Raw genomic sequence first — 27,432 nt, forward strand, 5'->3', positions numbered from 1 at the left:
AAATTCAAATTTTGTTCATTTACCAGTATCTCCATTAAGCAACAAAACTAAATTTAAAAAAAAATCTGCACCTATTCTTTTAATCCATTTTTGAAATCTAACATTCAATACATTCAAGAAAGAATTTCATTCAGTTTTATCCCCCTTGTTTATAAAGAATTTGATTTAACAATATAACTTTTTACGCTGTTCACTAGACAAGAAATTTCTCAAAAACGTGAAAAAGGAAATTTGTGGTATTAATGTCATGTTTACAAGAATTATATTTTTGAATAGAATTTAAGCAAACTATAAATGAAGAAACTTTACTTGAACAATGTCCATAAGTTTAGACAATTCAAACTAATTAAAAGATAAGTTTAGTCAATTTTAATCGTATTAAAGTATATAAACTATTCATATGACCAATTATTACAAGGTGCATGGAAATAATGGCATATTCAAAATTTTTAAAAAATTTCTCAACAGTGAAAAATTTATTTACAACAGCTTTGTTCCTTCATACAAGCTTAAAGGAAAAATAATTTTAATTTCTCATAAAATATTCGTTTGAGGAACTTACTTAACATTAATAATATACTAGCTGTTTTTACTAACCACTGGATCTTTAACTACAGCTTGTAGGGAAATAATATTCGGACCGCCTCGAAGATTTTCCAATATTTTTATCTCTCTTTTGATCTTCTTTTTCTTTACTGGCTGAAACAAAATAAGATGGAAAAATATTTATTACATATATATAACTTCAACAATAAAAAATATTTTAATCAATCACTAATTTTCGATGATTGATAAATTATACCTTTCTGACATGTCAATTCTCAATAATAATGCTTATCTTTAAATTTAAAAACTAAGATATAATTATGCAAGAATTACAATAATATAAATACTTAATAAGCAATTATTTTTTCTTTAAACAGAGAAAAAATGATAAATTTTTTTGGATGGATATTCAGTAATAAAATATAAACAACAACAAATACCAAATACTAATAATAAAAGTAAGTCACAACTGGCTATTGGGGTTATGGAAAAAATGTATGTCAATGATGTGTTGCTGGCATGGGAAGGCTCTAATGAAGAGTTACTAGAGTTTATACAATCACATTAGCCATCTTCCCAACTACTTCATTTACTAAAGGGGATGAGAAAAACAAAAATATTTCTTTCTTTCTTGGATCTAACTGTACACAGATCCTCTAATGGTGATTATGTAATATCAGATAATTTTTGTAATTTTATATTTGTTATTATGTTCCATGCTCATGTGCTAGAGGCAATTTGAAAATGTTCTGTCTCTAGAATTCTAACATTCTGTTCTCCATTTTGCCTCAGGAGGACAGTTATATACTGTCTAAAGTATTTGAAGTAAACATTTTTTTCCATAATGTTGATACACAGTTGTGTGACTCACTTTTACTATTGAGTATTCAGATTTGTATTTTAAACCTATGACTAGTCAGTAGATAAGCCATTTAGTCATTGTTACATTGTGTCAAGAGTGCAGATTTCAATTTCTCACTAGAAATGAATGAAAATGGGAATTCACAAAACTAGTCGTAATTCAGCATGAGAACTTTAGAGAATTTTCTAATCCTGCTCACTTCTTATTTCCATTGTCTTTTTGAGCTTTAAATAAGGTTAACTTGTATTTGTTTACCAAAGCCAAAGTAGTAATAACATATTGGATTAAGAGATTAGAAGGAATTGAAATACAGTACAAGTTATATATAAAAAAATTTATTATCAACTTTAATTAAACTATTTAAAAATTTGTAATGGTGTTTTTATTATAGAATAATTCTTGGTATCCCTCACAAATACACTAAATTTATGACTGAATTTATGATCAGTAATATTGTGCACTGGAATAATATATTACACAACAAATTACAAATTATAATATTCTCCAAACATAAAATTTAAATTTATTTTCAACAAAATAATTGAACTTGTACAAATGGAGACATCTACTGTATACACTAGAGCATAAGTTCACAAAATGCAGTCCCCCTGGCCAAATGCAGCCCATAAACCCTGAAAATGTGGCCCACAATGTTGGACCATTCTCCATCTTAAATTCATGCCAGTTAATTTTCCCTTTTACGAAAAAAACATTAAAATTATACCATATTATAATTAAAAATTATTTGCTTTAAAAAACAAACTTTATGTATCTGTTGTTGTTCCATGCATAAAAGCAAATTTTTATGGGCTCTCTTTGCTGATCGGGCCACTGTGCCAAGAGTGTTTAGCCAAGTGTGCGCGCACCCATCAGTCACCCAAGAGACAGACCAATGACCAGTATGGAATGTGACCAGGCAGCATGCGTATCGATTCATTGAATGCAATAGCAGTGTAATTGTTTGAAGTAAGATAATTCAGATCATTCGAATACTTTCTTAAAATTAATTTTGTATATTACAATATATTATATAAAATCTTGGTTTTTGAAAATAAATAAACATTCAGGTTTACTTAAAAATGCCCAACAAAAATAAAAATAGAAGAAAGCATAAACTTGATAAAGAAAAACAAAAAGTCTATTTTATATTTTTTAATAAAACAAAACAATCAAATTGGGTGTCTTATACGTTAACAAAACTGATATAGTCTTTTATAAAAATCAATTAAGATATTATAAGCATATCTCTGCAAGATTTTCCAAAGTTACGCAAACATGCGCAACAAATGTTTTCGTGTTTGGAATCACTTGTGTGCCTGAAAAAACTTTTTTGATTATATGTATCAGTAAATCCAAATTAAGATCAAAATTAACTGATGATCACTTAGTCTGTGTTACAAATACATTCAACCAACTTATAACCAAGATTCAATGAAACTGTTTGAAGAAAACGACTGCACGAGTCACACACTTCAGTCTCAGGAATTTAATTTTTTTCATTTGAAATGTTTTAAGTTTATTTTTGTTTTATTACTTTTGGAATGTGTTAAGATATAACTTGTAAGAAAAATGAGTTATTGTCATAAATAGAAAAGTATTATTCCATGCAATTAGTACACATAGTTTTTCTTTCCTTGTATCTTATTTCCTTTTTTGGACCACTAAATACTTTGGAGTCTACAATTTGTCTCGCTTGGTGAAAACATTTGGAACTCCTGCACTAGAGTATAATTTATTATATTATATATATATAAGTTAGCATAAATTTTTTTCCTAAGAAGTCATAATTTCAATTGAAGGTAAATCAAATATTCACGATACGGAAAAATTGGTCAAAATTAAATTTTTTTAAAACATAAATAAATTAAAAGAATTTGTTTTATGTTTATGTTTAGTTTGGGTACATAACAGAACAAATGATTTGGTTGAATTTGACTTAAATAATAATTATAAAAGTTATTTATTGCTTTCACTATACACAAAAAATATAAAAGTTTAATTCTCACCTTTAATATTTTTACTACACATTTCTCATTGTTGGTAATATTGACTGCTTCAAAGACCTCACTGTATTTTCCACGCCCCAATTTTCTCACAAGCTGGTAATCATCTTGATTTCTATCGGGATTATATCATCATTAAGTTTTATTCTCGTAATCTCTATTAAATAACTTGCTATTATTGTTATCACTTATCGAGTACCAAAAGAATGATTTAACGGAAAAAAAAGTTCCGTAAAAACAAAAATTTAACCTGTATTAATTTTTTGTGTCATTTTATGACAATTTCTTTTAGATTGCTTCTTTATTTTTCTTTTATAGATTTACTATTGCAATCTATGTATACATATAAAGTCAAACGTCCACAAAATAAACTTCTTTACAAATTTCCATTTTAAGAAATTTTCCTGTGAAGCATTAAAAGTATATCTTTTTTCTACATTTTTTAAATGTAAGAAAATTTTATATTTTATATAACAAAGTATAAAATTCATTAGAACCTAACACCTATCTACATTACAAAATTATTTAGAATTTAATTAAAAATAATAGTGATAAGGTAGCCTGTATTACGACAATAGTGGAAACTTCTACTGAAAACTGGCGACAAGCTCCTGCCTGCCATCTAGTGGTTCAAGGAGATAACTACACTTCACTTCATTTGTACCGCGTGTATAAAGAGAAATATTTGTGAACATTTTTATATCTCACAATAATTAGAATGGCCGGAAGAGGGGTTATTTGCGCTATGTATAGCTGCTTTAATTATAAGATACAAAGTGATCGCAAGTCGTTTTACAAATTCCCTAAAAACAAACAAGTGTAAGTAAATTAATAAGCAATTAGATTGTTTTCATTTATATAAACATTCCTCCTTTAAAATATTGTTATCATTCAACGTATGTGTTTATATTGATTTTCAGATGCGAGTTATTAAGAGCAGAAGGTCCGATTTAGAAAAGATTTTGAAAACGAAAGGGCCAGAATATTTAATTAGAAATTACGTCGTGTGTTCCCACCATTTTACGGAAAAAGATTATCTTCAGAAATATCAGCAATATTTCAAAACAATTTTAATATATTTTTGTTAGAGCCCATATGAAATTAAAACTAAGTTAATTATTTCTTAAAGAATGCAAATATTAAATGTGTTTGTGACAATTGTATTAATTATTGGCAGATAAGTATTTCAAAGTCCTTATTAAAGCATATGTGACGAAACATAATGTTCATCTGAAAGTTTTCTGAGAACAAAAAATGCTAAATTAAAGATTTCACATATGTAATAACTGTATTATCCTTGACCTGTATGATCAAACTATGCACATAATACACTTTGGTGTTCAATTTAATGAAATTAAATTAAAACCTCAGATTTTAATTTTAAAAAATCTGACTTATTGCATTTGATTTGTTTTGTTACTATTATTCCTTCCTTTAAATCACTGTCCATCCTCATTCCTACTAAATAAAATTATAATTCATGTTTTAAGATCTTAAAATAAAGACAAAAAGATGATAAAATATTTATTTCGTTGCATTTTTGCAAATTTTGTTAGACTTTACATATTATGTGGTGTTAGTGTTCTCCTCGAACCACTAGATGTCACTAGTTTGTGCTGTCGCCGCTACGGTACATGCTAATTCACGAGAGTTTCCACTATCGTTGTATAAGCTATTTGCTAAAAATATTGGTCTTCGGGACGTTCAATCAGTACATTTACTTTTCTTACTGATAATTGCAAATAATGTTTAAAATAAAATTATATGCCAAGTTTTATATTTTTATAAAAAGTAATATAGAGGAGAGCATTGCAAAATGCAGGAAATAGACCTATGAAAGGGACACCTAGATTAAGCTGAACTCCTAGCATAATATATCAATCATTATATTTATATTTTAAATCATTTTGCAATTGTTAAGCAAAATTATAACACACACAATTATTCTTAAATGCCATATGATTAGCTTAAAGAATTATAATTAACCAGAGTTTCCCAAAACATCACATGTAAGCCAGTACTTTTCTAGTACTGGCTTTTGCAAACTTTTCTAAACGAGAGATCGGTAGTTTACAATAATTTTTCTGGAAGTCCAACTTAAAATGCAAGGTAGTAAAAAAGCAATAAGTTTCTAATTAAAATAAATATCTTATTACATATTAATAGACAATAAATCAAGAATGAGATATGATGGTAGTCATGAAAAATATCAAATTTACATGCAGAATTTGGACTTTTAGAAAAATTATTGTAAAATACTCTTGGAAAAACTATTTTAAACTACATTTCGAAAAGTTTGAGAAAGACTATTCTAAGAAACATTGTTAATTTTAAATGTTTTAATAATATACATTTTAACTGTGTTTGGATCAGCAGTTTTAACTTTTTTAAAGCTGCAAACAATGTAAGAATATATTCGATGTTTTAAAAGTCAAATTAAGATATTCAAAAAGGTATTTATGAAGGACAAGCTTACATAGCTTACATACCAGCTTGTCCTTGATAAATATCAAAACATAGATGTAAAAGAATTAATATTCTTTCATATTTAAATTCACTTTACAGATATGAAAAGAATAAATGTTTTTACTTTATCACAGTAACAACTGATAACAATATATAAAATAACAAGCGTAATATCAATATGCTTGTACTATTTAAATAAATAAGTTTTTATAGATTTTTAAATTTTACCATAATTTATTATATTATATAGTGGGCTTTCACATTACAATATTGATTCATATCAGAGATCCCATCTTACTGTAAAAATATAATAATGTAAAACAAAATAAATATAGTTTTTAAAATCTGTCCATCCAAACTTGAAAGTAGAAATGTTGCCGCATATATAGTTATTCCCTATAAAAACAGAAACAATAAAAATACTGATTTCTATCATCATTTTTTTTAATAAATATCAAAATGTTTAAAAAAAAGCAAGTACAGATGATCCAAAAATGCTTGCATTCGCATCACTAATTGACATATCTATCATGCTCGCTTACATCTGCAGCAATCATGATACCATTATAAGTCCATAAAATAAAGTTTATAGTACAATGAACCTTATTTTATTATGGAGATTCCATTGTATAGTGATTTAATTTTATATTAAACTATAGTCTGTCAATTGAAAGAATCAATTTCGGTATTAACCAACGAGCATCAGCCATAAATCACCTAGTTGTGGCAAGTTACTTCCGGTTTCTTCCTCATCTGTTAAACACGTCACCGTCGTATAAACAGTGTTATGAGAACTTCAAGTTCTGGTATTGGAATACGAGAAAGTTTGTTATAGTAGTTGTTAAATTCACAATTCTTTACAGTTAATATATGCCATAAAAAAATTTATTAATACAATTAACAGAAAAGTCATTCTGCTATCTAGTGAGATAAAATAAAGTAAAATTCATACATTGTCTGACATATTAAGTGAAAAGTGCTGACATCATTAGAAATGTGCCGATTGGTTTAACAGAAGTGACTTCACATGCGACGTTGACCTTGAGTCAATTCTTTCCATAGACAGACAATAATCATGAACTAAGTGCCTGCTGTACACAATACTACATAGATCATATAATAGTGCTATTTTTCTTTTTTTTAAATTAAAAAGAAAAAAATTAAATACTGTATACATAAAATTTTCATTTTTCACAAAGAAACTTCATTAACTTATGGTAAACAAATTTAATTATCAAGAATTTAATGATTCAGAATTGCTTAATAAATTCTATTAATCTTCTGTTTATTGAGAACTGTTTGACGCAATATAATTTAATTATCTAATTATTTTATTATAAAATAAATAAGTATATTATGAAAACAAATTGTTAAGAAAATTATTTACAGTATAAATCAGATGATTCATATTACAAATTATTAATAAGTCCAATAAATTTCAAAATGAACGCATTGACTTACCCCCATTCGACAACGTGTGATTCGTAATCCCAATATTCTCGTGGCCTGTGTGAATTAACGTCTGCATATACTCTTGCTCGACTAGGTAATGGCATATTACCAAATATATATGCTGATATATGGAATTGATTTAGATATAATATTGAACTTCAAAACTTGACAGGTCGTATCTGAAATGTTAGTATTACTATTATTATTGTTGTTTTCAGTCAACAAATTATATATTTTAGTTAGAACTTAATTTGTACTTAACTTTTAAGAAATACAATTATACTTGTATTGAAAACTATTTCAATTGAAACCTATTATTACAATATAAATTTGCATGATAAATTTATCATTTTAATGAAATCTAAATTGCCAAATTTTTTTGAACTATTTCAGTTAAAAATAAACTAATTAAACACTCATTGACAAAGTTAAAAACCAAGAACAAGATGCTGGAATCAAATGAACTATGCAAATTTAATGACAATGATAATAAACAATTAAAACAGGAGTAGAAGAAGAAAGGGATAATTTCCTGTGAAACAATGGTACAGTTTAAAGAAAGCTTTAGTATTGTGTAAGACCTTCTCTTGCTTCGATACTTGCAGTGATAGAATAGGTCCAGAAGGCATTTAGCTAGTGTGCACTATCCTGCAGCAGAATTGCCAATAAATGTGGCAACTGCCACTCCCTATCTCTCACACTCATAGATGGGTAAAGCTAGTGCCTCATCCAAGTCCAACGAGTCCTCAATGGCAATAAATCTGGAGACTGGCTAGGCTAAGAAAGTGTGGCAATGTAACAGACATTGTTGAGATATCCTAGCTGTGCGGCCAAGCGTTATCTTGCTGGAAAATGGTTGTTTTCAGTACTGCCTTGAGAAGTAACACACGAAGGTGCAGAATTTCCTGAACAGTCACTGTGATATTTAATGTTCTCGTACTACTAAGGCTACCATTTGCCATATGAGATGGCTCCCAGACCAGCACCAGCAGTGGAGCATTGTGAGTAATGTCTATCATACATACATGCCTAGCATTCAAAGACTTCCAAACAAACAAAGATACTGTACACTAAAAATTTTGCAGAGGTTTTCAGTAATTGGACAATTCTAACTGGGTGCATAACATTTTTGTCAACGAATATATTAATTAGATATTAATTTTAAATTTAATCAAATAATTTTAAAAAATGTCAGAAGAAAAGTTTAATTCAAAGTGGAAAAACTGCTAATCAAAAGGGTACATTATCAGTTATAATTTATTTTTCAGTCCTTTGCTCTGATCGCCATTTCTAAATAATATATTATATACTATTTAGGGCACTTCATATATGTATTTCACTATATTTACAAAGAAAACAGTGACTTCCAATTTTATTTTTTACTCTTTCTGCCCTGTGAGCACTAAGAGAGTCTCTTTAATTCTATAAACTCTGAAACTTTCTAGGTATCCGGACACAAAATTGTCTTTACCCTTCTGGCTACTGGGGGAATTGGTATAGCAAAACCAAACAACTTTTCCTTCAGACAATTTTGTCTTGAACGGGTTAATACTTATAGTTTACATCAATTATTATTAAAAATGGTCATTTTTTTTTTATTGATATAAGCCAATTTTAAAGCTCTTTGTAAAGTAACTCGACGAACACCACCCTGTTTTAAGGTTAAGAGAACTGTAAATAAAGTGTATTCTCCAGTTGTCATATGGCAAAAAAAAGTGTGTCCCCTCGTAAGCAAGAGTTTAGGCGTCAGTCTTTGTGTTACTTTAGTGGATAAAAATTAGATTATTTATAATATGAAAATTATACGATTATTATTTTGGAATAACTTTTTTCTTTTTTAATATTCTGTACTTGATGAAATTTGGTTTTATCATATACAAAACACCTTTTAGTTGCCGAGAGAAATATTTAATTCAAAACAAACGTTTTCAGCCTAATTTACAGGCCTATTTAGTTTTATCTACTGAAGGCTGTCATTGAAATAAATGATTTTCGTTTATTCTAAAATGTATATAAATATTTTATTTATTTAGGTGGTTATTAAATTTACAACTTATATTAAATAATATTGCTAAATTTAGAATAATTAAAAAGAATTATTATACAAGGAAAATTTTACGTATACTAAATAGGGTAACGTGCAACAAACAAACTGATTTGAAAATTTTTAGCTAAGTTGCTTACAAACATTGTTACTATACTATGGGAATTTAACAAGTATAAAGGATATTATAAACAATCAGATTAACACACTGTCTATTTCAATTAAATTATAATTCTTTTAATAATAATTTCACATTTCCGTTCAGTTATTTCTAAAATTGGTTAATTGTAACGTGTTTAGGTTTAAATTACAAAAATTAAAAAAAAATGAATATTTCTGGAATTTTCACTGAAATAAGAAAACATTTGTCAGATTTCAATCACACAATTTGTAACTAAAATGCACAATGCAGTTTTTCACAGAAATTTTTTAAAATAGTGTAGTTACATCTACAGACTAGTGGAAAAGTTCATTAGAAACGAGTTAACATGTTCAAAGGATTGGTCAGAATATAGTAAAAAGTTTTGGGGCCAAGTTCCAAAAGCATGAGATGACAAATACACTAAATATAGTTTTCCTAAGTATTCTGTGCTGAAATGAGGTTGCATCGTATATGCTTGTCTCTTACATGCCATAAAGTATAATATATACTTATGCAACTTGTAGTACAAGACATGATCTTATAAAATCCTTTTGAAATGAGATATGATCTTCCATTAAAAAGTGTTCCCCACATCTGCATTATTGAATAGATAATGCAGATGTGGGGAACACTATAACCTTTGATTATATTAAATAGATTGTAAATATTGGCATTTTTTTTTCTATAAAAAAAAATGCAATTTCTTACAATTGTGCATTTTTGTGTAACACACTAATACTTGTTCTAAGTTACTTGTAAATGCATACACAATATATTATAGTTACAATACAGTTTTGAATTAATTCAACTTTTTACAACTAACATTACTTATTTATAAGTATGCAATTATGAACAGAAATCCTGCAGAATACTAGCCACGAATTACCATGCCATCAAAGATGCATTTATATGAAATACAATTAACTTACGTACGTACGGTACATTCATAGAAATTATTGTAAACTCTTTCTCGATCTTTGCTATTCTAATCTAATAAACAAAGATGTGAACAGAAAGAAAAATGTATCTTGAATGGTACCAGTATCATAATTGTGTGTGGATAATCCACAAATTATTTATATTTAAAAGAATTATTTGAAAATAGGTGAGAGTTATATGCCAATTTTAAATTGGAAATACAAACTCAAAACACCTTCCGTTTGTTTAAAATCACTAAGAGCATGAAAAAATTCTTTGTATGTCATAGATATTCTTCAACTATTGCAATTTTCCCCGAAATCTCCAGATACACACACAGTTTATATGTATAATGTATATTTTAACTATAAATTACAAAATGATACCAGTAATATCCAGCAAATAATATACTTTACTACAAAATGATAAAAACAAACACTTTCAAAGATTTTTAAATCATCATCATCAGGTTAAAATAGCAGTCAAACATATATACGAAAATTCGAATGTCACTTTAAACAAAATGGAATAATTATTTTCATTGGCGGCTTTTCAACAATCACATAAGCAGATATTTTTTTTAAATTAAGATTTATAATTATGGGTGTAATTTAAACATGGACCTCTACACTTTAGAGAATGTCTCAGCATTTCTGTAAAGTATATTATTGGCTGGATATTACTGGTATCATTTTGTTATTTATACTTAATTAAATCCACATTCAAGTATTGCATAGTTATCGTATATTTCATCTTTAATTCTCTCCCTTTATTTTCTTTACATTCAATCCCTGCTTTAATTGATATAATTAAACACTTCTATTTGAATTTTTATCTTGAAAACTTATAAATTTCTGGTAATTATCCTCTACCTACATAATAAAGTCATTTCACAGAAATCCGACGGTTAAGACATGTGATAATTAAAATAATTACAGAGATTTTAATGATAGTCCTGGACTGACTGTGCAAATTTGTTGTTTTGTTTACACACAACAGCATTACTTTCCAACATTTTTCTATGAAACAAAACTAAAGATCATGTCATTATAATTTTAATTTATTTGCTTCCTTTTTTAAACTGTACATAGTAGAAATCATTTTACATTACTTAAAATGACATTATTACAATGCATATTTTTTTACGATATGTTAAAATTTACGATTAATGCTATCCGAATCACTGCATAATTATTAAATTCATTTGAATAATTTATCACATCTTTTATGAACATTGTGTTACATAAAGTAGCTTGCCAAATTTTATTTTTTCACTGATGAAGCACACATTTTTTCCATCATTCTAAATTTATTTTCTACAACACTATTCTGAAGGTTTATCATCATCATATAATTTATTCTCTCTCAAATCTCTCTTTTATCAATACACTTGTCATTTTCTGAATTTAATATAGAATGATAAGATGATGATAAATGATTATTATGCCATAATAATTTTGTTATTTCATCAAATAAAATCCATATTGATGTAAGATATTTTCTTTCTACACTAAATCTAATAACTTAAAAATCAACATATATCGTATTTATTGTGTTTATTCTCAGAATCACATTCAGAAGTGAAGTATAGGTATGCACGTTGCTTGGCGTTGGAAAGTCGAGCATCCGACTGAAAAAAATTATTCGTTTTGTTATTACATCTTGTGCTCTTTCCAATGCCTAATATATATTTATGCGCCACAATTTCCAAAAATATTTCTGCAACATTCAATCATATAACTTATCAAATTTTAAAATATTTTCATTGCACTAGTCAAGTTATAGTAATCTGGCATTGTTGATAATCTGGGACCACTCATTCTGGTCCTGTAGGTGATAAATTAACACCTACTGTACTATGAACAACAGTTGAACAATTTCCTGTCATTTATATTTTTAATCTGCTGATAAATTTTAATATAGGCCTATAGTTTGATCTTTATCAATAATGTTTAATCCTTCCTCCCCCCTTTTTTATCACAGAAGACTAATATTCTTAAAAAAAAAAACAACCGCAGAAGATCAAAATATCAATGGAAAGTTTGCAAGAAACGTTTTCTCGAGATCTGATCATCATCTGGCTAACTTATAAACAGTAGTTTATTAAACATATTTTCTAAATAATACGATTACCAGTAGATGATACTGTCCTTGTTCGTACGATATCCAACAAACATAATTTAGAAAGAGTTAAAGAACAATGGGAGACAAATTACTTCAAATCTGATGGAGAAGCTTATAAATTTAATGCCTCATCGAGCAACAATAGATTGAAAATGTTAGCCAACAAATTATCAACATTTTTCATTATATATAATTATCTTGCATATTCAGATTTTTGAAAAGCATATTTTGTTACATATTTGTAATTTAATTTTAATTATTATTTATACTCTAATATTTTTTTTTTACTACTAAAGTAATGGTGAGTGATTAAACAATGTGTCGAAAATAAATATTTGTAATTCCAACTGCTGTTAAAAATTATAAGCGGGTTTTTTATTGCAAACTTTATACCTTTATATGCATTCAGACTGAAAATAATTACAGTTGAACTTATTTTTCAAAAATTTAACAACTGTTAATTAATATAGAGATAATAAATAAAATGAGATTAAAATGATGATAATAAGTGATTATAAAATCCATAGATTTTTTAAAGAAATTAATTTAGAATTCTTTTAGTCATTAGGAGTCTAAACACAATATAGCAGGTAACAAAGATGAGAATCTCTCACATATATATATATATATATACAGGGGTTGCCTGCATAGTGCCAAAATCGCCACCTGGCAATATTTTTATTAAAGTGGTGATAAAAATCTTAGTCTGCTTTATTTCCATATTTAGCTGAAATTGAATTACAAAGCACACCTCAGGAAAAACAGCAGAATATCTAGCTCCCATGCACCACGCACCTAGCAATTTCATGACATCATACAGCAAGTTCGGGCAGAAAAGTAGGAAGTGACATTGAGAACTGAAGGCAGTTTTTGCTCAATGACATCCAGCATTTCCAGATTGAGGATTTTTTTTTTTAAATCAATCGACAGAAAATTTGGGGAATTCTTTGTGGTGACTTTTTTCGCTAGACTAAAACAAAAATTTTGACATGAGAGAATATGTAAAATACTGTTTAAACATTGTGATCAAATATGTTATTCAGAATTATTCAAAAATGGTTCCTATTGCTAACAACAAGAAGGATCTCTCATTTGAACAAAACTTGGTGAACACAACCTTAAACACAAACAGTTCTTTGTCCAAATATTAGGATCCACTTCTCAAGTGTTTCCAAAAATTTGGCCTCTAAAACTTGAAGTTTTGCTTATAAGTCTAAAAATTTCATGTGTCCGAGCAGCAATAATCGAGTGGATAAGACACTAGATCAGTGGTTCCCAACCGGTGTTCCGCAGATTTAGTCGCAAATCGGAAAGTGTACAATCGTATTCGAGCCGCCGAATATCAAAAAATTAAAATCATAAAATTTTCATAAACTTAAATATATATGTACGACTCGTACTTATGGAGTGTACTACTGTTTCGAATAAGATAAAGGCAATGATAAAAACTGAATGAAATATGTAAAAAACATCAGGCACAAGTTTCCCATTAAAGTTATTTAGGTATATTTTTTCCTGTCTTAGAATTGGCGTTAATAATATGAGTAGAGATTTTGAATTATAACTGCTCAATTCTAATAAAATAACTGATGACAAGCTTATGTATTTCATATTAACTTAAGTAAGTGTTCCGCTAAAGAAAATTGCTCACAAAAGTGTTCCGCATCCTAGAAAAAGTTGGGAACCACTGCGCTAGATGGTGGAGCTATGCAATGGAAGTTTGAACCTTCAGAATTTTAGTTGTTTCTTTTTTTTTTTTATGTGTAACATAATTATTTTATTGTATCATTAGCATTATCATTACTATTATTATTCCTTGTGTTTAAAGCTTATAAAACAAGAGATTAAATTGTGACGTCATTTTTTCCTGTTTAGTGAAAATGACTCCATGTAGATTTAACTCTTTTTACGTTGTTGACAAAATTTTATTTTTTCATATTTATTTTCAGATATGGCAATATTGCAACATTTGAAATGTGACAAACGTGAGTGCACAAGGAAATTGTCCATAATATTAACAATTAAAAAAAATAACATGCTGTGACTATGCTACTCTATTTTCATAACACTTGTCTTTTCGTCCTTGTATAGTAATGCCTGAAGCTTATTTGCTTGTAAAGACTTATTACGTAATCACAAGCAAAAATATGCGAAAATAATTGTGAAGAAATATAAGTTTAATTTAACAATGTAAAAGAGTTAAATCTACAGAGACTTATTTCCCTAAACAGAAAAAATGACATCACAATTTAATCTTTTCTTTTATATGCGAGCTTAAAATGTGAGGAATAATAATAGTAATGAGCAATTATTATTTGCGACATTGTCACAATGCCGGGCTGCAATTTTTAATCAATACGATTTAGTAAAAATGTTTATATTTGCATATCTACTGTATAAGTTCAACCTGACATCTTGAGTTCATTTCATTACTTAAAATTGGTTTAACTACCAAGCCTTTCTTAGGAATGTTCTGTTTTTTTTCTGACAAATTTTACATAAGTTCAAGTAAATTATGATTATAACTTGTATCCCTTGTAATATTTTTATATTTCACATTTAATTCTTTTTCCATACGATTTCTGCCACCATGGTCAATAGCAATGTAGTCATTATGCAATATTTGAAATATTTATTCAGCGTGAACACAATATTTAATCAAATTACCTTCTTTTACAGGCACAATTAATTTTTCCATTTCTCCAATAGATACGACATCACATCTATGTAAACACTGATATTCTTCTCATAATGTCAAAGTCACTTTGATTTTTGACACACTCATTTTTTGTATCATTGTCAAATACATCGAGTTTGTAAAGATTTGACTGTTTTGACCTTTTGCTGCTTTTAACTCAATTAATCGGTTGTTGAAGTGGTTATTCATATCACTTAATGATTGCTCTATGATCGTTACTTTTTCAAAGAAAACAGTATTTTAAGAGGCAAAAGTAAAAATGTCACACAAGATTATCAATAGGGTGTTTCTCCATGCCAAATATTGTATTCTAAATTGAAGTAAAACACTGAGATCGGCATTATACTTAGTATGTCCTTTTTCCGCAAGCACTTTTGACGCACTTATGGACGTCGTCATCAGGCAAAAACGAAACTTAGTGAAAAAGTTGAATGAAAAATAATCCGACAAAGCGTTCTGTTCTTTGTCGGATTATTTTTCATTCAACTTTTTCACTAAGTTTCGTTTTTGCCTGATGACGACGTCCATAAGTGCGTCAAAAGTGCTTGCGGAAAAAGGACATACTAAGTATAATGCCGATCTCAGTGTTTTTCTTCAATTTAGCACATAAGATTAACTACTGGTCGCATGAATTTAAAATCTGATACCAAACACAATATGCATGCACAACTTTAGATGCGAGTGCTGATTGGCTAGTGTAAGTCAGATGATCACTCCTATCAATAGGAATATAAGCATTGAAAAATGTCTCACACAGCCAATCAGAATGAGCAATTCTTTATTGTGACATCGTGACAATGCTGGGCTGCAATTTTAATCATACTTTTAATTTATTTAATTTAAAATGTATGCTCTCCACCTCAAATTAGTACTGTAGTATCTTTGCCCCTGTACATAATCCTTTTCTGTTAGCAATGTAGGCATGCCTGTCATCTATCTAACTCCTTTTGGGGGAAAATTTTTGAATCGAAATAATGTGGCTTCTGGTTTGCATTGAAAGTTCATATATAGTTAATCGGGGCCTCCTAGCCCCCTTTCCATATCTGGTCTTGAATTTCATTTATCTAACGTCGTTCTCCAGATTAAAACAGACGGACAATAGTGGAAATTTATAGATCTACAATTTTTTTCAAATTGCAGCCCAATCAGAATTTTATATATGACACAATCTATATTTTGCTATAATTGAAGGTTGTAAAGTAGTCAATGAATTTGTTTATCTTGGATCACTTCTCACGAATAAAGGAGGATGTGATAATGAAATTAAACACAAAATTAGCCTTGTCTGCAATGCAACATCTAAATTATATAGAATTTGGAAAGATTCTGTGATTACTAATTTTATTAAACTAAAAGCTTGTAAGAACAATAATTTTTCCAATTGCACTTATGCCTTGGAAATCTGGACCATAAATGCCACCTGTCGAAAGAAACTTGATTCCTTTAAAATGTGGACATATAGAAGAATGTTAAGATATCTTAAATGGAGCATCAAACAAATTGCTCCATCCTATATCAACTAAAAGTCACAATACGCCTTACCACTAAAATTCACCAGTCATAACTACTCTTTTTGGGACATATCTCCAGATGCAATAATGGATTTGAGAAACAAATTTTAGAAGGGAAGATTAATGGCAAATGCCCTAGAGGCGGGTGTCGGAATAGGTGGGTAGACCAAGTATTGGTGATTATAGATCATACAAGACATGAAGCCATTCAAATGGCATAACACCGTGAAAAGTGAAAAGATATAATTAAAGCCGTTAATTCATATCACTACACCCTCCGGAAGGACACAGCACTAAGAAGAATATTTTGCTAATCAAACAAGTCTAACATCACACTCAAATAAACTGAAAGTGCCAACATTATCTCTTTCTCAGGTTGAAGACTTAATTGAGGATTTCAAATATTTACATCACACTTTGATTAAAAATTTATTGTAATCTGCATATATTTTGATAGTAGTTACATATTCTTTAAATACTTTCATGTTTATAGTTGTTTGAAACAAAAATGACTCCTATTCCCGACAATAATAATGGCAGAGTATCTGGTTTCATTACTGTGCAGTTCTATTTTATCGATTATAATTTATTTTCTTAATTCTTTAAAATAATTTTTCTAATTAAACTTTTACATTTTATAAAATTTTTTATCCTAAATATCTGTCTTATGTATAGCAAATCAATGCAATTAATTTAAAACTAGCAGGAATCCACCAAAATCAACAGTTTTATTCAATTAAAATGCAATCAATGAGCTTGTTTAAAATTTTGCATTCTACACAAAAATCATCAGTACAACAAGTGTTTCCTGGACTCACCTGCAGGTGATTTGTCACTTGTTCTCAGGCATCATGAGGCTTCTTTCATTTCTGCATTTGGGTCCCAGAGTGAAAATTTAACATTCTGAAGATTGACCAACTTTAACTGGTAGGACTTAGATTAACAGTAACAGTAGTGGCAGCCCACCTCCTGGCAATCACCTTGTCCTGGGCATTGCAAATAAAACTCTTAGACCCACCAACAGTTGGGATGTTCAAGTTTACTCTTATTTTTGTTAGTAAGTTTTTCAAGAAATTCATCAATCAGCACTAACAATAAATTGGATGGTTAAAAGCATGAGACGACTCTCCATTTCTGGTTGCAGTGCCCCTACTATGCCAGTGCCCGCCACAATCTGGGCGTGTCCATGAATATTGACCTGGACCATGTTTGAATGTTGATTTCCATTTACAAGCCTCCAACCACCACCACGTGATGGGGCTTGAGAACTACATCACTCGCACTGGTCGCTTCCACTGACCAACGAGTGCAGTCTAGTTGGAGAAAGAGTCGAAAAGGCTAGTATCTCCATATTAAACTAGAAGAAGAAGAAGAAGAAAATGTCAATCTCATCATACAGTAGTGGCAAAATAAAAAGAAAGATTGGCACTAAAAGTTGGTAGATGACAGTTAGTTTTAAAAACTTTTGTTCTCTCTTTTTAGTGTTGAAAAATCTTTGTTCTTATTATTCCTAAATATCCTTATATGTATTTAACAGTAACAAAAACAAATATAGTCCACATTTTTCTGTGTTCTTGTTTTAATCTTTTGATCTTGTGGGTACAAAGATGATTTTTTTTTATCAAGCTCATGAGTTTGGCCGAGCCCAACATATCTGGGACAGATCATCACCTCGAAAAATTCTGGGTCTTTCAATCCACCTGATTCATTCCTGAATCTCCAGAGAAGTAGGCTGACACTTTAACTGCTCAACCATCTGGCTATCATACAATCCATAGTACAATATAAAAGAAATTTAATAACAATATTACATATACTGTATATTAGTAGCATGATTGCAACGTACACTTTCTAGTATAGAAAAAAAAATGTATAATTTACAGAAGCATAATGAATTTGTAAAATATTTGAAATAATTTAGATGATAAAAGACTTAGAATCAGATATTTAAGTTAAGGAAGAAAATAATTCTATCATCTCTTCGTTTGCATATAAACACATTAATACTAATTACAAAAACATAGTACTTACGACTAATGAACAGGCTTATTACATTCCCAGCATATGCTGAGAGTATAAGCCTGTTCATTAGTCCTAAGTAACTATGTTTTCGTAATTAAATAATACAGGCAAAAAGCTTTTTAATACATTAATACTATTTTATTCATACAAAAAAAACCTATAAAATTGAAGAATATACTAAATTCTTCCAAGATAAAAGGACATCTTTAACTATAAATAAACATGAAAACAATTTGACTGAAGTATGTGGTGTATATTAGAATGAACATAATTGGTTCTAGAACTTCATTCATTACAGCATAATTGAAATATATATGCATAAGAGTAATCTGTTCCAGGTCCACACCCTAAAGCAAAGTTACTATTGAACATATCCATTTAAGCTGAAAAATATAATACAAAGTGAAAAATATAAGTGTAAAAGTAATATTAAAATAATTTATATACTGTATATGTTAATTTGAAAAGCATAATTATTATTTATTTAATGAAAACTATGAACTAACTTTATATATACAGTGGTGCCTCATATAACGTACTTAATCCGTTCCAGGTGCACATCCGTTAAGTGAAACGTCCGTTATACGAAACGCATTTTCCCATAGAAACACATGTTAAAACATCTAATTCGTTAGGCAGCATAAAATAACCGTACTGTATCATTAAAAAATGAACATGGGGTGCGTTCTTTTATGCCTCCGCGTAACTCTGCGCGAGCGACATCCGTTTAAAAATTCCTGCGGAACGCGTTCCTAAATTCCGGTGGCAGTGCACGCCGTCGAACGGCAAAAGCGGCTGCTTGTAGCAGTAGTTTACGGTGGAAAGCAACATGGCGTCCTCCATGGCTCAGATAGTTTCGTTTCCGGGTCCATTATATGGTTTTATGAATGAGAATTTAGAAATTGCGAAAGCGCGAGTTAGCGCACGTGGTGATGTGTCTTTACGAATTTTTTTCGAGGCTATTTTGAATGCTCTTTCAACAAATAATCCATTTTATGGTTAAATTTTACAATTGGGACCCTTCTTTTGCCTTTTAAAGCTCATATTTTAGAATTATAGATTCCTCCATCACGATACTATTGATAGTGCGGGCGCCACTATCTTTCTTTCTTTCACCGTCGTTCCTAAATGCCTACAAACAGCAGCGCACTCCCGTAGTAGCGGAGACGCAGAGCGACCGCTATTAAAGAACGCACCCATGGAGCAGTCACCAATTATGCGGGAAAGTCCACTGTTCGCAGCCAGTCCATTGCTCGAGTCACGTAACGGCCAAACAGAAAGTCCGTTGTTCGCAGCGTCCGTTATTCGAGGCGTACGTTATACAAGGCACCACTGTAATATAAAAAGCACACACAATCTAATGTGCATGAAAAGCAGATAACCAAATCTTGCAAACAAGAACAATGATGATGACCGACACTAATCAAAGCATGAAACCTTAAGGGTTGATTTACACACAACAGTGACGTGCCGGCACATTGCAGTAAGCATCGATAAATATCACACATAGCCAATCAGAATTTCATGTACGACACTCGTATGATTGACAGAATACAGATCACGTGTCATAGATGAAACTCTGATTGGTTATGTGTGATATATATCGATGTTTATGCACCAAACGGTCACTGTGCCAGCACGTCACTGTTGTGTGTAAATCGACCCTAATATGTCATGAGCATGTATGTGCTATCATCTGATATTATTTCTGCACATTTGTTATAGCATCTATGTTCATTGTAACATTTTTGTTTTGTAGATAAAAACTGTTCATTGTAGCATTCATTCATTGTAGTATTCATTCATTCTAGCATACACAACTGTATGTGCATGAGTAATAATTATTCTGGCAAAAAATTTTAACAAAGGAAATCACCATTGAAATTAAGATATTGGAGGTATAGCTCAATCATTGAACATATTAACAATCACATCTAGATACAGTGATACCTCAGTTTTCGTCGATAATCCATCCAAAAACAATCGGTGAAATCCGAAACCAACGAAAACTGAGGCAATTATTTCCATATGAATCAATGTAAATCCAATTAATTCATTCTAGACATTCCAAAATACATACCAAAAACACATTTTATAGTGAATTAATATAGTGTTAAATTTTTTTTTTCCTTTCTTGTAAAGACACAATGCAGTGACAGTAGATTTAAAACACTGGGCAAATTTTCATCCTTTATTCGGTTGGAATGCTTTTTACATCGCACGTTTCGGGCCGATGCTCCTCTTCAGCCAACTTATAATTGTCTGTACGTGTTACAAATACATGTGTACAAAAAGCATTCCAACCGAATAAAAGATGAAAATTTGCCCAGTGTTTTAAATCTACTGTCACTGCATTGTGTCTTTGCAAGAAAAAAAACATAAAACACGGTTTCCTCAAAATAAAAAGAGTGTTAAATACTAAAAGCAGTAAGAAATTAACATAAACTAATTAGCATAAAGATAAAAACATTAAGATTAAAGATAAGATAATTAGCATTAAGATGAAAGCAATGGAATTGTTTGGCTAGACACGCAGGATAATGTCTTGTCTTGTAGAAGCTAGTTGGACATGAGCCTTCTAGCCTATATCGCCCCATGGTAAAGTGTTATGTAATTGTCATGTAATAGTAGTTGTATGCGTTTATGATGGTCATATCGCGGGGAATAATGCCTTCCAGGAAATCCGTTTAAGAATAACTGACCCCTATTCAGGCGTTACAGACATGGAGAAAACCCGGAAAACTTCACGTGGCCAGCCCACTCTGGCGAAGTGTGAACCTATGACTGAACTCCCAGTGTTTGGAGAACAGAACCGTTGGCCAATGGTGGGCCATTGCAGAGTAATGTTCACACAACGAGAAATAATGCCAGACTGCGTTGGAAAACGCGTGGGTCGCTCTTTGTTTTTGCAAAATTAGCAGCGAGGTCACTTGAGCATGCCGACGAAATCCAAGGCAGTCGATAAAAACTGAGACAAATTTTTCACAAAAAAATTGAAGAGAACCGAAACTGACAATAACCGAAGTCAACGAAAACCGAGTTATTACTGTATTTCATAAAACATATCATCAGAACTCTTTAGTAAAGTGGAAGAATAATTACTTTTGTAAGTTCTATGCACGGAAAGCTAGAACTTCTGTAACTGGCATTAAATATAGCCAAAAACATAAGATTAAAGAAATTGCTAGAAAAAGAGTGGAAGGTTTTATAATACTTATTTACTTTTGTAAGCATAATTGTTTCAACAGGGATGGAATAAAGTAAATCACAACTTCTGATTCATGATAAACTTGTAACAATTTTGATAATAGTCTTTATGACCTGTTATATCTCTGCATATGTCTTGCGTATTTTCATCAATAGTGATGGCTATTTCTTTCTGATATCCAAATTCCCATTTTAGAACTATACAGTGGGTGATCGGTTAACGAACATAATCAATTCAAAGACAATATTCAATATCAATTTTCCATAGATTTTTATGGGAATTTGATTAATTCATTTTGGATACCCCAAAAATTAAATAAAAAATTATATAATTTTTTACTGTGAAGTGTTTGTTTATCCAAACATAAAAATCTGTCGCGAAAGTGTTTGTCGTCTGATTTGTCTGCAGTCCGAACTGTTCGTTAACCGATCACTTACTGTATTTTGAAATTTATGATAAACTGTTGTTAAACAAGTTCTGTGTCAAAAAGTAAAATTAAATAATCAGAAATACAAAAGACAAATGCACTTTGTAACTCTAGCAATGTTTAAATAAAATAAAAACACTTTCAACCTTGGTTAATAGATCTAGTTAATAGTTGGAATTAAAGTTAAAGATATATGTTAACATACTGAGATTGAATAAAATCTCATATTGATTTTGTTGACTGTCATAATAAAAAAAATTTATAGCAGTCATAAAATTGCAGATTATAAAGTGAGTACTCACAAAATAGATTATTAGATCTACTTTGAAAAATTCAAGATTTATCAAACTTTAAGGCCAAATGAGTGCCAGATTATATCAGACACTAGAGACAGGCATTAGACAGTGCCAAATTACTTAGCATTTAATTAGTAGTAATATAGCCCAATGTAATACAACGATCATTTGGCTTTAATATATAACTATTGGGTTTACGATGTTTGTATTACAAACTTTATACGCTAAGTTGTTTCATCTGAAGTTAAGGAAAGATAATTTTAAAATAACACTTAAGATAATTTGTTAATTTACTGATGAAAAACTAAAGAAAAACTTCTGAGTAGATTTTTTTAATCATTATAACACAACGAATGAAGCAATACTGAAATAAACCAACAATCTATAACCTTCAAAAATATGGTTATTTTACTTTTATATCTACTTATATAAGTTTTTATGTAATTCCTGTAAATCATTTGTTAATTTTTTGTCATTTTTAACTATAACATGTGATTGATTCTAAACATACATTCTAGAATAGAGAATTCAAATTTGTGTAAAGTCTGGTCACAACTATCTGTAATTAGAGAAGTCAAAAACACTTTTTCTAAATAAATTTGTGCTAGTGAAAAATTTTTCTTCTTAATTTCAACTTTTAAGCATTTTCGAAAACTTTCTAAAAACACTAGAGATGCTGTTTTAGTGAATTTTTATCTTGCTTTTTATGTGAAAGTAATTATGTTTGTTAAAGTGCATATTTTATAATTTGCATTAAACAATTCAAATAAATTCTGTACTCAAAAATCAAATGTACATTGTGACATTGTCACAATGCTGAGCTGAAATTTTTAATCATCTTTTAATTTTAAAATCATATGACTTCCAGTCCAGATTGAAAGTTTGTATGTAGTTAATTGGGACTTCTGGTCCCCAAGCTTTCCATATTTGGTTTCAATTTTCATTTATCTAACTCCATTCTTGAGATTAATGAAGGATGGACAGATGACAGTAGAAATGTATAGGTCTGCAATCCGAAAACTACAACCTAATAAGACATGCCTTCTACTCATTGTATAGTATTGACATTTTCAGCTGTACAACTAGAATACAAAAGTTATTTCATTAAAGCATTATTAATTAATTAAATTAATTAAACAAATTAAGATTTTAAAGTTTCTGATAAAAATACAACCTATTACAAATTTTTAAATTCACTTATGAGGGTTTATGGTTTTTAGAAAATAAAGATCAGAACTGAAATCTTATTTTAATATAAGAAAAACTTGTGGAAATAAAAAAAAAAATACATTTCAGATAGCAATCATTTTGAAAAATTGATAAAATTATTTACCAAAATCAAATAATCCAACATATTAACTTGTTACTTGACAAAATATATGCCAAATTAACAATGAATACTTGACTATTCTATTCAACTTCTTATTGTTAAATACAAACAAAAATAAAATTCAAATTTTACTATCAAAAGCTTGATTTATCAAAGGATGAATGTTCAAAATGTGATGTTTACATTTTGTATCTTTAAGTCATGTTCTTAAATAACTTTCAAAGTTGAAACATTTCAGTTTTTAAAGAAGTTGTTCAAATTAGAAGCCCTAAGTGATGAGATGATTAATCAAAATCGGTATTTGAATAGATCAAATTACATTGGAAGTAGTAACACAACTGTAATGCCAACAAGGAATGCCTTACTTGTTCTAGTCAGCTATAAATGATTAAACTTGCACATTATATTGGATTGGATCAGATCTGAATTAGTGTGGAGATGTGAATTTAAATGCTTGCTATTAAAAAATTCCGACCATTCAAATCTAATGTAGTATGCAGCAACTTCAAAAATCTCGAAATTAATCCATCTTAAATTATCAGTGCATCAACTGATTTTTTTTCTAGTTTCATTTACACCCTTTACTCAGATAGTTAAGCCTTACTCTTTGACGAGTTTTGTATTTTGCAAATTTAATTGGAATAATGTGGAATGTATCCCCATGTTGTAGGACCATAGTTCTCAATCTTTTTGAAGTTGGAGAACACTAAACTTTGGCATTTTTTTCTGTAAAACACTTAGCTATAAAGCAGGGGTGGCAAACCTTTTTGAAATCAACAGTGCACGCGGTCTAGTATATGACATCATTGGCATTTGCCGATTACATTCCTGTACAAAAATTATTTTACAATGTAGTGGTCTTTCTTTTGCAACAATTTTTAATTGTATATTTGATTTTTCACAAAACACTCAAAGCGGATTCACAGAGCACCCACCTTCTGCAGACCACCACGGTCGTAGGAGACTCCTCCGTATATGCAAGGTATATATGATACAACTGTAACACTTTGAAAGATTTACAAACACTCAATACGCATCAAATAGTAATACTTTTACAAAGACCAACAACTGCCGAATTATCGGGCTAGCAAATGGCTATAGTAATATTAATAATTTAAGTTAATTTGGTACTAGAGTTAGGCGTTAGGCGCCATCTCTTGCTAAATTTAATAATTAGAATTTTAATTAAATAATTTAAATAAATTTAGGCTTAACTGGAAGAAAAGAATCGGCCCGAAGCGGGATTCGAACCCGCAACTTCTGCTATCCGTGCAGACACGTTACCAGTTACGCTACCCGGACCTTCGGTCCGATCCTCCCCTCCAGTTGATATAAGATTACCGTACGACCACGTCCTCCAAAGGCACTCAACCGGCCATCGCAACCGTGCCTTTGGGAGGACGTGGGCAATTAATGTGTCCCCAGCCGGCATTGTAATAGCCGTCGATGGTCGTACGGTAATCTTATATCAACTGGAGGGGAGGATCGGACTGAAGGTCCGGGTAGCGTAACTGGTAACGTGTCTGCACGGATAGCAGAAGTTGCGGGTTCGAATCCCGCTTCGGGCAGATTCTTTTCTTCCAGTTAAGCCTAAATTTATTTAAATTATTTAATTAAAATTCTAATTATTAAATTTAGCAAGAGATGGTGCCTAACGCCTAACTCTAGTACCAAATTAACTTAAATTATTAATATTACTATAGCCATTTGCTAGCCCGATAATTCGGCAGTTGTTGGTCTTTATATATAACAGGTTAGTTCTTGTTTATTTATAATACTTTTACACATTTATATCCAAACAACTCAAAGCTATAGTACTAACATTAATACTATTATAATACATACTGTATGGCATGATTCTTGGATTTATTTTCGTGTATACTCCACGCATTGCTAAAAAGAACACCAACCGAAGAGGTACTAAACATCCGAAACACATCCTGCACGTGTACAAATCTGATACATTAATAGTAACTTTGAATTCATAATACGCCAATTATATTTAAAAAATTTATTATTTATATTAAAAAAATTAATAAATTAATACTACTTCGAATAAAGTTATGCCTCGCAACTGTTTATGCATCAAGCCATTAGCCGCAACTCTTTATACAGAAGTATGAATTTCACACGAAATAGTCTTATAGAAACAAAGGGTTCCAAATTTAATATAAAAATAAAATCCTAAACGAATTCATAAATTTGAATTTCAAGTTAATTAATATATCAGAATAAAAATAGCACTTTATAATAAATATTCTTCTTATAAACTACCAACAAATGGAGAATATAATAGAAAAACCGTATAATATTGTCAAGATTACGGTAAAAAATGCCCGCGAGTAAGTATTACACGTTAATTAAATAATGACGGGTCCTAATGACGTATATTACGTAATAATCTACGTCACTACTTAAGAAAAACCGTAAAATTTACGAAAGAAAACCTGCAACCAAACAGTGTTCGTCCATTCATTTTCATATACATTATCAATAAATTTAATTATAAAAAGAACAAGCTAAAACAGTTAAAATATCGCATTAAATCGTTGTAACGAAGATTCTGATTCGTTATAATTAAACATTTTGTTATTTTTTTAACAAAATGGAGTTTTTTTCTTCGACCGGTTTCTATAAGATAAATTCAAGCTTTAACATTCGTTTTTAAAGTATTTTACACCGAATTTTCGCCAAATTTATGTTATTACCATCGAACGGAACATTCATAATTAATCACAAGCTTAAATATTAATGGTTAATGACTTACTTTTGATTGTAAAGATAATTTTATAAAATATACATTTTCAGTTAGGCCTAAACATTTACAAAGCATCCGTACAAGATGGCCGACTCTCGTTTTCAGTGAGAAGTCTGCACGAAATCACACCCTCGAATGAAACAGAAACCGAAATTTGTTGACAACTTTCCTATAAAATTTCTATTTTCGAAAAAATAAATGTAAATAAATTTGTTTTAATTTTTTTTAAATCGGTTATATTAATAATACCGATTAAAGTTTAATGAATATTGAAATTAATTGCAGAGCGCGCTTTAAAAACAAAGAAAAAAGTACTGTTAAAAAAAAACAGAAAAAATCGTAATTTTGTAAATATAAAACGAATTTTATGAGTGATAAATTAAATTTTATACTTATAAGATTCTTTTTTTAAAAAAAAAAATTCGAATTTAATTTTGGCGAAGCAAAAGTAGCGGTGTTTAAATGGTCACGTCGCCGACTTTGTGCCGGTATTTCAAATACTGGCACAAAGTCGGGTGCGTGACCATTCGTAATTAAAATGCAATTATTTAGTACTGTTTTGTAATGAATATATACAATTATTTAATTTTTAAAGTCAAAATATAAAACTGAACAAATAAAGTTG

At 29.8% G+C, this 27,432-nt stretch overlaps 1 protein-coding gene across 2 annotated transcripts in view; it reads right to left on the minus strand.

Annotated features, from left to right (window-relative positions):
- Positions 1-26,960, minus strand: part of LOC136970682 (casein kinase II subunit alpha) — a 58,525-nt gene extending 31,565 nt beyond the window's left edge. For both annotated transcript variants that reach the window (XM_067265149.1, XM_067265148.1), the window contains exons 1-4: positions 26,817-26,960; positions 7,339-7,508; positions 3,415-3,526; positions 598-699 (exon numbers count right to left, since the gene is read on the minus strand). In XM_067265149.1, the coding sequence (XP_067121250.1) occupies positions 598-699; positions 3,415-3,526; positions 7,339-7,433 (309 nt within the window). In that variant the 5' untranslated portion in view covers positions 7,434-7,508; positions 26,817-26,960. The remainder of the gene's footprint in view (positions 1-597; positions 700-3,414; positions 3,527-7,338; positions 7,509-26,816) is intronic.
- Between the last annotated feature and the right edge of the window lie 472 nt (positions 26,961-27,432).

Source organism: Centruroides vittatus, unplaced genomic scaffold, assembly GCF_030686945.1.
Source record: "Centruroides vittatus isolate TY-2023 unplaced genomic scaffold, ASM3068694v2 contig_2104, whole genome shotgun sequence".
Classification (NCBI taxonomy): Eukaryota; Metazoa; Arthropoda; class Arachnida; order Scorpiones; family Buthidae; genus Centruroides; species Centruroides vittatus.